At 37.9% G+C, this 10,972-nt stretch overlaps 2 protein-coding genes across 2 annotated transcripts; one reads left to right on the forward strand and one right to left on the reverse strand.

The window, feature by feature from the left end:
• Window positions 1–910: 910 nt before the first annotated feature.
• Window positions 911–5,298, reverse strand: LOC134678238 (TBC1 domain family member 13-like). The gene is made up of 9 exons (XM_063536708.1): window positions 5,190–5,298; window positions 4,754–4,827; window positions 4,510–4,635; window positions 3,886–4,064; window positions 3,147–3,245; window positions 2,856–3,066; window positions 1,933–2,134; window positions 1,397–1,519; window positions 911–1,124 (listed from the first exon to the last, which is right to left on the reverse strand). The coding sequence occupies exons 1-9, from the start codon at window positions 5,207–5,209 to the stop codon at window positions 1,004–1,006; spliced, it is 1,155 nt and encodes a 384-aa protein (XP_063392778.1). The 5' UTR covers window positions 5,210–5,298; the 3' UTR covers window positions 911–1,003.
• Window positions 5,299–8,570: 3,272 nt separating this feature from the next.
• On the forward strand, window positions 8,571–9,637 carry LOC134678538 (venom allergen 5.01-like). The gene has a single exon (XM_063537115.1). The coding sequence runs from the start codon at window positions 8,619–8,621 to the stop codon at window positions 9,630–9,632; it is 1,014 nt and encodes a 337-aa protein (XP_063393185.1). The 5' UTR covers window positions 8,571–8,618; the 3' UTR covers window positions 9,633–9,637.
• The last annotated feature ends 1,335 nt before the right edge of the window (window positions 9,638–10,972 follow it).

Raw genomic sequence — 10,972 nt, forward strand, 5'->3', positions numbered from 1 at the left:
AATTGAAGCATGTTTTGTAACCCCATAAAAATAAAAAAAAATAAAAAATCATGTAAAAATATTTTGACGATAACTTGGAAATGTATTAAATGTAATACAATCCTTTCGATATGTACATTTCTGAGCTCTTGGCAGTGTATCAAATATAATACATAACAGTTTCATGTAAGCTTCTGTGTATTAAATGTTTTTAAATTCGAAGGCATTGTAAATATGTATGCACTAAGAGACAGTAAAGATATCAAAATGTAGATTATAGAAAAATATATACTAACATAAGAAATAAATGCAAAACTTCCAGTACGAACCGAAATCTATTATTTCCGCGGCGCCATGTTGATTATTACTAATTAATTTACAATGACACTCATGTCAATTATTTTTTTCTATAAGTAAGGAGGGTAGCTCGACATATTGATGGCAGAATTATTGTGTTAGGTAATAAAGTGAACCTGCTAGATTTTTTTAAGTTCCATGTATCACGGGTGTTACGATGCCAAGATAAGGGTTAAGTAATGAAAACGTTGATTTTTGAAACTTAAAACAGCCGTCATCGAATTAAATTGTTGTGAGACATACTAACATTGAATAATTTACGGTTTAGACTCACTTGTTTTTAGTCACTCGCGCGACATGTTTCGGAGAGCCTATAGGTCTCCTGTTAAGACACCCGTTTTATTAATCCATTAAAAAATATCCTTAACTTCGCATATAACGCTAAAAACATGATAAAATACGTGACTTGATGAATTTTTTATCCGCAATACCAATCCGGCCGGATCCGGCCGGATCCGCCGGATTGAGGCCAAAATCCGGCCGGATCCGGCCGGATTCAAAACCAGTCCGGATTGCAATCCCTAATAACCGCCAAAATCGAAGTTCGCAAATTGCGGGGATTTTTCTCTGTCACTCTAATTACGCCTTCGTTGGAGTAAAAGAGAAAGATCCCCGCAATTTGCGAATTTCGGTTTTTGCGGTAGCCGCTCAAATTAACAGTTGCGTATTATCTGTGCGATATCTCAACAGCCCTGTTCAGTATAAGCGAGACGTCCATGGGCGGGAAGTTTTGGAGCAGTTTGACGTTTGACGCGAAGTCACCCTTGAGCAAACTGTCTTCCACGAGTCTGGAATCAATTAAATTAAATTAATTAATATACCGTAATTTATTAAGGCCAAGTTAATAAATGAATGCACATATTTGATTTATATTTCCACGTACAGACACATCTACTAAATTATATTTAATTTTCCTTCAATGAAGTCAGCTAACGAAGTTTAAGTAGCAAATGAAAGCAGTTTTAACAGAAATTGAAACAAATTATAGGATTTTACCACAATAAATGGGTGAGATAAAATGATAAGTTAATAGAATAAAAAAATAAAAATGTATACTCACAAAATCATGGCACAGCAAATGTATATAAGAAAATCAAATCTCATCGGGTCTGCGAATAAGGAATCCCACAGTCTTTCTACGTCTGGCAGAGAAAACTCTTGAGACAGCAGTAAGGTTATCCACCTGAAAATAAATGATAGGGAATATTACCAAAACTCTGCGTAGAGGGCGCTACTAGCACAAACTAAGGGCCTACCGCAAAATACGAAGAACATAAATTCGTTATCTGCTTCTCTATCACTCTTGCATATTCGAGCGATAGAGGAAGATAACGAAGTTGCGATTTTCGCGTGTCGCGTTGGGCTCTCTGTAAACCGCTTTGATGCATCAAAGCCATAGTGAAAACTTGTCAAAATCTGTTTAAGTAATAGAGTATAAGTTAAGTAAATCTGTGGTTTAGAATATATGCTAGTGCTGCACTTTGGTGACAGAATATTGCAGTATCCCCTATTCTGAGTAGAATGTTTATCGACTCTGGTTATTTTTTCTTCAATGCCACGATGATAAAGAATGTGTCAATCACGCAAGTAGCTTACCGGAAGCTATAGTATTGGGGTTTAAGCTCCTGCACTTCCATTCGATGCCAAACTTGGGGCCCATTCTTTTTCACACAGTCACAGAGTCGGTTCATCATGTAGTTAATGCCACTTTCAGTCTCATCGAGGGTGCGAATGAAAAAGTCACGAATTTCGGACATCAAGTTGGTAAAGCAAAAGAAGCAGTCTGCTTCAGCATGTTCTGAAAATAAAAAAAAACATTGAAAAAGGCAGCCTGAAAAGGACTGCCACAGGACATTTAATGTCGAGCCCCGCTCCATGGATGAATATCATTAATTGTCAAAAAACCTTAACGTAGGTAGATACGGTACAGTCAGCCAAGAAAGTGGACCATCTGTGGAGTGGTATCATCTGATTGATAGAGTCGAAAAGTGGTAGACCACTTTCTTGGCTGACCGTATCATCACGCTCCGCAATTGTTACGCCATTTATGGTCCTAGCTAAATTGGCAGTACCATACTTACGCTATGGAATGTCCAATTTAGCTAGAACCCAAAATGGCATAACATTCCCGTGTGTGGTATTTAGGGTCAGCATGTGTTAATATACAATATACGGCAATGTATCCTACCCAAGAAGTTACAGCCATTCCACTTACGCTGTAAGTAGGTGCAATAGTGAGGTATATTTTCCTTAAAACATATCACCTGGCCAACCCTAGGTGATGTTTTATTGATAGCAAATAAATTTTAGAAAGGACAAGGAAAGCAAAGGATGTAACTAGTCGAAATTTTTTATATAAGTCTCACACTCAAATAAAAAGATATATTGTCCTGATTTACAAGGAGGTGCTCCGTGCACGCGCCTCCCGACTGCCCAATGGTCCCCTACAACTTATGAAAAGTTACAAGCTTTCGTGGAACAGGTCTAAGACCCGTATGGACATCATTTAGAGTACTCACGTCGGTATTCAGAATTGGGGTCAGTCGCGAATGTGTGGTAAATGGGCCCTATGATCTCGTTCATGCCCTGCACATAGCCCTGGCCGGGGTTTAGCTTGGCGTAGAGGAACAGCATGCGCTCCACGACCTCCCAGTGCGCCTCGCAGCCCTCGTTCAGCGGCTCGTAGTCGCCGGAGGGCTGGCTGTCTGATCGCCGGATCTCGTTACTCAGCTGTTAAGTAGCACAAGTATTATAATTTAAGATTTTTTTACACAAGACAGAATAAGCGAGACAAATGAATAGGTATGCACCTTAGCCACTCCCAGGCCTCTTCTTTCAAGAGTAGAGTACCTCAGCATGGATTGTTCTACTCTTTTGTGCAGTCTTTTCACTCCATTGCTGTTTACAATCTGCAATATTAAAATACCATGATAAGATTCAAGAGGGTATGGGACCACTATATGAAAAACTGGTAGATAGCCTTATACCTGTTCATATATTGGTGTGTATTCCCATTTATCCCCACCTCACATGACCGCTGCCATACTGGCTGCGACAAATGTCTGGGACAAATGGGATTGATTTTTTGTAAATACCCATACCCATCAGTGTATGTCCTTCTTTGTAGTTAAATTCAAAGTATTCACAAAATTGTCATAACAAAAATATCATTTAAAACTGTTCAGATGCTTTTGTGCACAGAGGCACATTTGCATTTATAATATTAGTAAGGAAGGGATAATGCACCTGGTTCTTATTTTAAAACAATATCAGAAAGAAAACTAACCAAAGAGGCATAGCATTGATAAAAATAAAACAATGTGTGAATGTTTAAAGTTGTAAAATGTGTTTGGGTTATTCCGAAACAAAATAAAACACAAAAAGTGGCAGGTAATTCCGAAAAGGGACTGTTATTACAACAGTATTATGAGTGATTTTTAACCAATTATTAAGATTATCCGATTTCCGAAATCACCCAAATAAACCTTATGCATAACTCATGTGAAGTTTATTTTAGGCTTAAAAATATAATGTGTTATAAATACATGCCTCTGGACATGGGAATTCAGTAGCCGACTGAAAGAATGATATATCTGGACACAAGCGCCGAACATCCTTATCAATTTGTAACAAGACTTCATTGTCTTTGAAGTAGGTGCTCCAGGAGCTGTCCGGACTGATGTTCAAGGGATGATCACTGGGCCCTCCTGGTGATACTATGATCTCATCTGAAAATATTTTATTTTAATAATGAATGTTTCTATGTATGTATTGTAAACTGCAGTGGGTTGGCTACTAGTAAGTGGGCACTAAATAGTAATTGGCCACTCTTGGCTTGTCTCTTTCTGATTTGTTAGGAGTGGCCAATAACTATAGCAGTCACCATGGGCGCCGCCAGGATTACTTTCAGGGAGGTGCATATGTGTAATAGAAGCACTCGATGCCGTCATTTATTTATGTATGTGTCAATGTTATTAACAATACTTAATATGCAATTTTATTCAAACAATAACATAATAATGCTGGCGCAGTCAGGTAAAAAATATATATATTTTGTATTTTTTCCTACGTGTTTTCTTTCCTGCCAGGGGGGTGCAAGTGCACCCCCTTGCACCCCGCTGCCGGCGCCCATGGCAGTCACCCATACACATAAAAGTATATTAACAAACTTACTTATGTATTGCTTGTATAGCTGTCGTTTATTAACTAGAGTTGTTTCTCTAATATTTTTTTCTTGCGGTACATAGTGCAATAATATCTTCCACACAAGGGACCGTAAGCCTTTATCATCTGGTATACCTAGCAAAAAAACATAAAGCATAGGTACTTCATTATTTTCATTAAAAAGTAGTTGCCTTAACCTCTTAAGATGTGTGTACATGTAATTCTAGTATAGATATATCAATATAATTTTTACCATTGAAAGCTAACTTTCTTAGAGAGCTGATGTCAATCACTTCGTTATCCAACATCTCTTCAAAAAGTTTAATCCTGTAAAAATTAAGTAAGTACCAGTCCATAAGTAATGAATAATGATATTAAAAAATCACAGGTAGACGGATAGTAAAGTTAAACAGTTTAAAAAATTAAGTACCTCATAAGTAATTATACTGTAATAGTTATACTGTTTTCGTGTACATTAATGTGTAGAGTTTATTTCTATGATTCTTGAGCCCCTCAAAGCGTCAATTTTACTAAATGAGTATTATTTACACAAACAAGTAAAGTGTAAGTAAGTAGTACGCCCTTCGAAATCATGATAACAAGTGAACGATCACATAAAGTATTAAATTAAGAATATTATCACGTAGATGGTAGGTATGGAGAAAGTAGAATAAAAGAAATTGTATTACCTTGCTTTATGTAAACTCATTATAGCTAATAAGGCGCTATGATTTTAGTAAAAACAAACTAAAATTCCGCTTTACTTTACAACACACACACACACAGTCGCAGGCAGACTTTCGAATTGTCAATTTAGTCAATGTTGCTAGATGTAGGAGATATAACATAGATTTATAATATATAGAGATTCCGTCTCAGCGAGCTGTCACTGTTACCACTTTTGTTTAGTGTACGATTAACAATTTAACACCACCTTGCTGTAGCCATGTCGATAAAGTCATATCGATAAACTATCGACATTTCTTGCAATTTTAATTTTACTTCAAAGGTTTTAACGATACCTAAAATGAACAAAAACGCTTTTATTCTTTATTGTGGTTATCAGATCACAATTTTATCGTCACGCCCCAGCAGGGAACCAAGGGAAAGTTCAGATATTTAATTAAAATACATAAATACCTACTAAAATATGTGTTCCGAAATAATTGAATTATTTTATTACATTCTAATATATTTATTATTCATTAGCATTTCAATTATGTTTATGTTTAACGAAGATATTGAAGCTTCAATTAATAGCTATCTCGTTCCGCTGTGTAGCGTTTATCGATATATAACATGATTAAAATCGACTTTTCACATCCCTTAAAGAGCACACATACACGTTTTTACGCACACATACACAGCTTGGATGCACCAAAAAAGGTAACACTTTCATTTGAAGTTCATCTTGTCAACAGTATGGTTGTCTTTTTTTGACAAATGGCATTTTTAAAAGAGCGAGGAGAGTGAAGTGATACTAGTTGCTGCGCCGACAAAGTGAACAGAAAACGTTGGTCGTTATAGGTCAGTCCAGACGGCATGATCAAATCGACCGATTTCCAATCGTCAATTTTAGATTTATGGTGACATTGTTTGACCTATAAATAAAAAGAATGCCAAATGCGAAATACTAGTGTCAAATTGGTATTTTTGCGTCCGCGCGTCCACGCGGTAGAATGAGATAGCAAAATCACTTGCTCCCTCTAACGCATAAATGCGTCCCCCAGATTGGCCCACGCTGACCCAATATGTATAGGGGCCTATAAAGGGGCCCACTGATTAACAGTCCGCCGGACAGTTGTTCGGAACAGTCAAAATTTTGTTCTAGCTGGCAGGCCGATACCGTCCGGCGGACTTTAATCAGTGGGCTCCTTTAAAGATCATTGATTGATTGTTATTGATATAGTAAGTAAAGGGGTGCCCACACTAAGGCCAAATCCTCTACAAACCTCACCGATAATATGCATCATGAATAATAATAATGTATAGAATTTGTAAGAAACCCGGCCAAGTGCGTGACGGGCCACGCATAATGGGGGGTTGCGTACCTTCATGCGATATAATTATGGTTAATGGGGCAACCAATCATGTTTAAAGAAAACAGGTAGGTAATTAACTAAATTTACCGGCCAAACTATTACTTACCGTCGTGATATCATCATCTTGGGTAAAATGTTCTTTAACATGATTTCAAATCGCACAACACGGGATGTTGGTACCTTGAAGTGAAGAAAGATTAAATCTAGTCAGACACGAAATAAACATATTTATAGAATTTTCTTATCTTCTACCTAAGTACCTAGTGAGTTTGTTTTAAGCTTTTATTTTTAGTTTTACTTGACCGTTGTCTGTCTGTAATCAAATCTTGCAAGTTATATTTGATCCACTTCCCGGTTTCCGATTGAGCTGAAATTTTGCATGCATGTATAAATCGGATGACAATGCAATATTATGGTACCATCGAGCGGATCTGACGATGGAGACAGGAGGTGGCCATAGGAACTTTGTGATGAAACAACGCAACCTAATTGTGTTAGGGGTTTTAGAATTGTCTCGATGAGTAGGTATTATAGTCGTCTGGGTAGTGGGAGACCGAGCTTTGTTCGGAAAACATATGTATAAAACGCTTATGCGAATCGAATTTGCGACCCCGAAAACCCCAATATGGCAAATTTCATCGAAATCGTTAGAGCCTATTCCGAGATCCCCGAAATATAATAAAATTATAAATAAGAATTGCTCGTTTAAAGGTATAAGATTAAAAGTAAAAAAACATGCAGGTAGGTACCTAATAAACTGTAATTAGGTAAACGATTACGAAAATCTGATAAGTAGGGGAGAGTGGGTCACATTGGAACACGGGTAGTGGACCTTTCACTAGAACAGGGCGCTCACAAAACAGATATAATACTCCACACAAAGAGCAAAATCCCTGTTCTTCAAATTGTAGCCATAATGCAAAAATCATCGAACCACTCTCCCTTACAATGTAAGATTAGATTGTGATATTTATGATATTTTCTCTGTACCTTTGTTTATTAGACACTGAACTCCTCCTAGATATCTAGTTGGACGGACTAGGTACGATGAAAAGTTGTAAAGTATCTAAATCGGCTGCTTAGCTTGTCCTGATGATGGAAAAGATCCACAAGATATGATCTGTGGTAGCTATGTCCTCGCACCACACTCACTCGAAACAAACCGCTACTTGCCCGTGCCCTTACGATAGGTGCGACTCCACAGAGTACAGGGACTTTAAATAAGACTCAATATTTGATTATGATTAATCACTTTTTCTTTTAATTTAATAACTTTTTAGAACGGTAAACAAATCCCCAGTGCTGATTGGTATAATAAAGAATGCCGCAGTACCTTTTGCTACACTATTGTCCATATCGCATCCTGGATGACGATAAGTCAAATATTGCGCAAAAGTAAGGCAGAGACAAATCATGTTCGATGTAATGCCAAGACCAAGAAAGATTACCGTAGTAAACTTATCACTAGATATCAAAAGGCCTCCTTCCAATAAAAGACCTAGACTGACCAGGCCGTATGTACCGTAGGTCGCAGTGAAAGTAAAATTTACTGAGTGCTTGTCGCAGGGACACGCGGAATGGAGAAAAAATCCTATTAGCATTGTTATCAATGCCAGTGCACGAAGACACAAACGCAAGAGATAAAATGACATTGCATGCTAATACCCGAATTAAGCAGAAGTTATGTCCGAAAGGGTATAATTTAATGAAATGTTCGTAATATAATAATAAATAAATATTGGTAAGTACTTACTTATCCGTCACTTTGATGAGTTTGACTTGGTTTAACTTAGAGGATTTAACCAAATAAGAATATAACCTTTTTGGCTACACCCTCTAAGCCACTTTAAAGGTTTATGACTTTCGTAAAAGGTTGTTAATATTCTAGGGTTTCTGATTTTTCAACTAAACTTAGGCACAAGATGACACAAGTAGAATTTACGCTTAAATTGTCTTTGGATTTTAATATTTTTTGACTGTTTTTGACATTGTGAAGTTTCAAAGAGAATAATTATGATTATCTTATGATCTGGCAGATGCTTTGTTTATGTTGTATATCTATTTTAAAAGTGTGAAATGCGTATTACGTTGTTTATTTTAGAGTATTTTATTTTAGGAAATGCATTTGGAGAGATTATGAATACAACTAAACTAATAGATTACTGTGCTCATCCTCAATGTTCGATGAAAAACCAGCACACGATGTGTGTAGCAACGAAGAGAGTTAGCGGGCGGCTGTATGCTTCCGGCATGACCACGTGGATGCGCTACCAGCTGTTGCTACTGCACAACCGGCACCGTGACAACGTGGCTATGGGCCTGGACCCCGGCCAGCCCCCCGCCGCCAACATGCGCAAAATGTACTGGGACTACGAGCTCGAGGAGATGGCTGAACTCTGGGCGAGGCAATGCCAGAAAAGGCACGACGAATGTAGAAATACCTTCCGATTTAATGTTCTTCAAAACATGGATGTCCGACCTGTAGTCGTTAAGATGACACAAGCACAATTGCTAGCAGATGCGGTTGACGCTTGGTTTTCAGGTTCGAGGGTTTTACCTCAAGAAAATATTTGGTCCTTTAAACTTACCAACTGTAGTGCTTCAGGTGGATGCAATTCCCACTGGTATTCAGCCGCGGCGTGGGCGTCTACATGGCGCGTGGGTTGTTCCCAAGCACTTTGTACATTAAGAGCGCGTTCTTGTGCTGTGTTTCGCAATCGTCGACGTAGTGATACAAAGTATCAGCAATCGCCGAATGTGACTCGAACAACAACAAGGGAGAATTTATTGCGCAGAACAAAGTACATGACCGAGGCGTCGAAAAGTAAACATCATTTCAAAGACTTTTCTTCTATGTCAAGTACGGAGGTATCCCCGCTGCATCGGGGAGTTCTCGAATTCGCTAAGAGAGCTCAAGGAGAGCCTAAAATTATGGCTTATACATTTTGTAATTATGGACCGGCTGGGAATATTGAGGGTTTTCCGATTTACATGAGCGGGATACCCTGCAGTCGCTGCCCGCCCGGCACGCGCTGCGGCGATCGTACGCACCGTGCCCTGTGCACCGTTCATAACGATCCTGATATATGACATTTTTTTAAGCTCAGCATTATCGCGTTTAAAACAACCTAGAGCAGTAGCAAAATATATTTTAGTCCAAAGTTGCCCTTAATAAATATATGGGAGCACTGAAAGATAAAAAAAATACATTATTACCCTTTTATACGTTACGTATACAACACGTTTGTTACAGTCATTATTGTACATAATTTTGAGAAGATTTATTTATTACTTGAAATATAATAATGTGTTGTCATTGCATTGCAGTCTATCACAGGGTTATTACCTACTTTTTGTTTTTATTTTCATTTGTCCCATCATAAAGATGCATTCATCAATAATAATGTACTTAATTATATAATTTCCATTGTTGTTAAATTAACCAGTTTTATTATTTTTGCCGTAAGTACACTAGTCTATACTAGTTTGATTCCTTTCGTAAAAATATAATATAGATGTGATTGTTGTGGTATTGACCTATCGTATATTTGGTATCGTCTTGGGTCGTCCCATTAGTTTTTCGTCAAGTTCTTAAATTAGTCCTATTCTGTTTTCGTCACTCATTCTACATTGAAAGCCACCGGCTATTGTGACGAAAGTAAAATGGGTGACGAAAGCAGAATAGGACTAATTTAAGAACTTGACGAAAAACGAATGGGATGACCCATGACGATATACCGTATATTTGGCGTGATCTCTTTCAACCAACTTCGGGAAGGGATATTGGACTTCGGTTTTAGCAGTAGATATATATACCTACTCACATCTATGCATAATGATACTATTAATGTATGCTCCTATCTCGTGATTTCCACAATACCTCCAAAAGTATTTAATCGTCGACGCAATTTCCTTGAAGGAGCCTACATTTCAAACCTTCGTTCCAAAAAAGAATCACGGCAAGAATCCGGCCAAGATCACGTCGGGTCAAGCCCAGCGTAGGCTGCACAATATGCGGACATATAATATAAGGGTTAGTATCCGACTGAACGCTGCTGAAACCGAAGTGACCGACCGAACCAAAACTTCGGCCGCGCCTAAACTGTATGACTATGAAAACTCCCATCGTAAAGGCCGGCAACGCACTTACAAACCTTATGATGTTGCGGGTACCCATGGGCGGCGGTAATTGCTTACCGTCAGCTGATCCACCTGCTTGTTTGCCTCTTATATCATAAAAAAAACTTATGGTAAATAATAGTCCCGTGGGTGTGTCTTTCTTAAATACCTAACGAGGTAGGTAAGTACCTATCTTGTTATCATTGAAAGTAATCATAAATCATATAATTTTTATTTGCAAGAACACGGTTACAATAAAAGGTCTTAAAAATATAATAGTTCCACGTATTCAACCTGCAAGCAGGTGTGCA

This window comes from Cydia fagiglandana, chromosome Z (assembly GCF_963556715.1).
Source record: "Cydia fagiglandana chromosome Z, ilCydFagi1.1, whole genome shotgun sequence".
Classification (NCBI taxonomy): domain Eukaryota; kingdom Metazoa; phylum Arthropoda; class Insecta; order Lepidoptera; family Tortricidae; genus Cydia; species Cydia fagiglandana.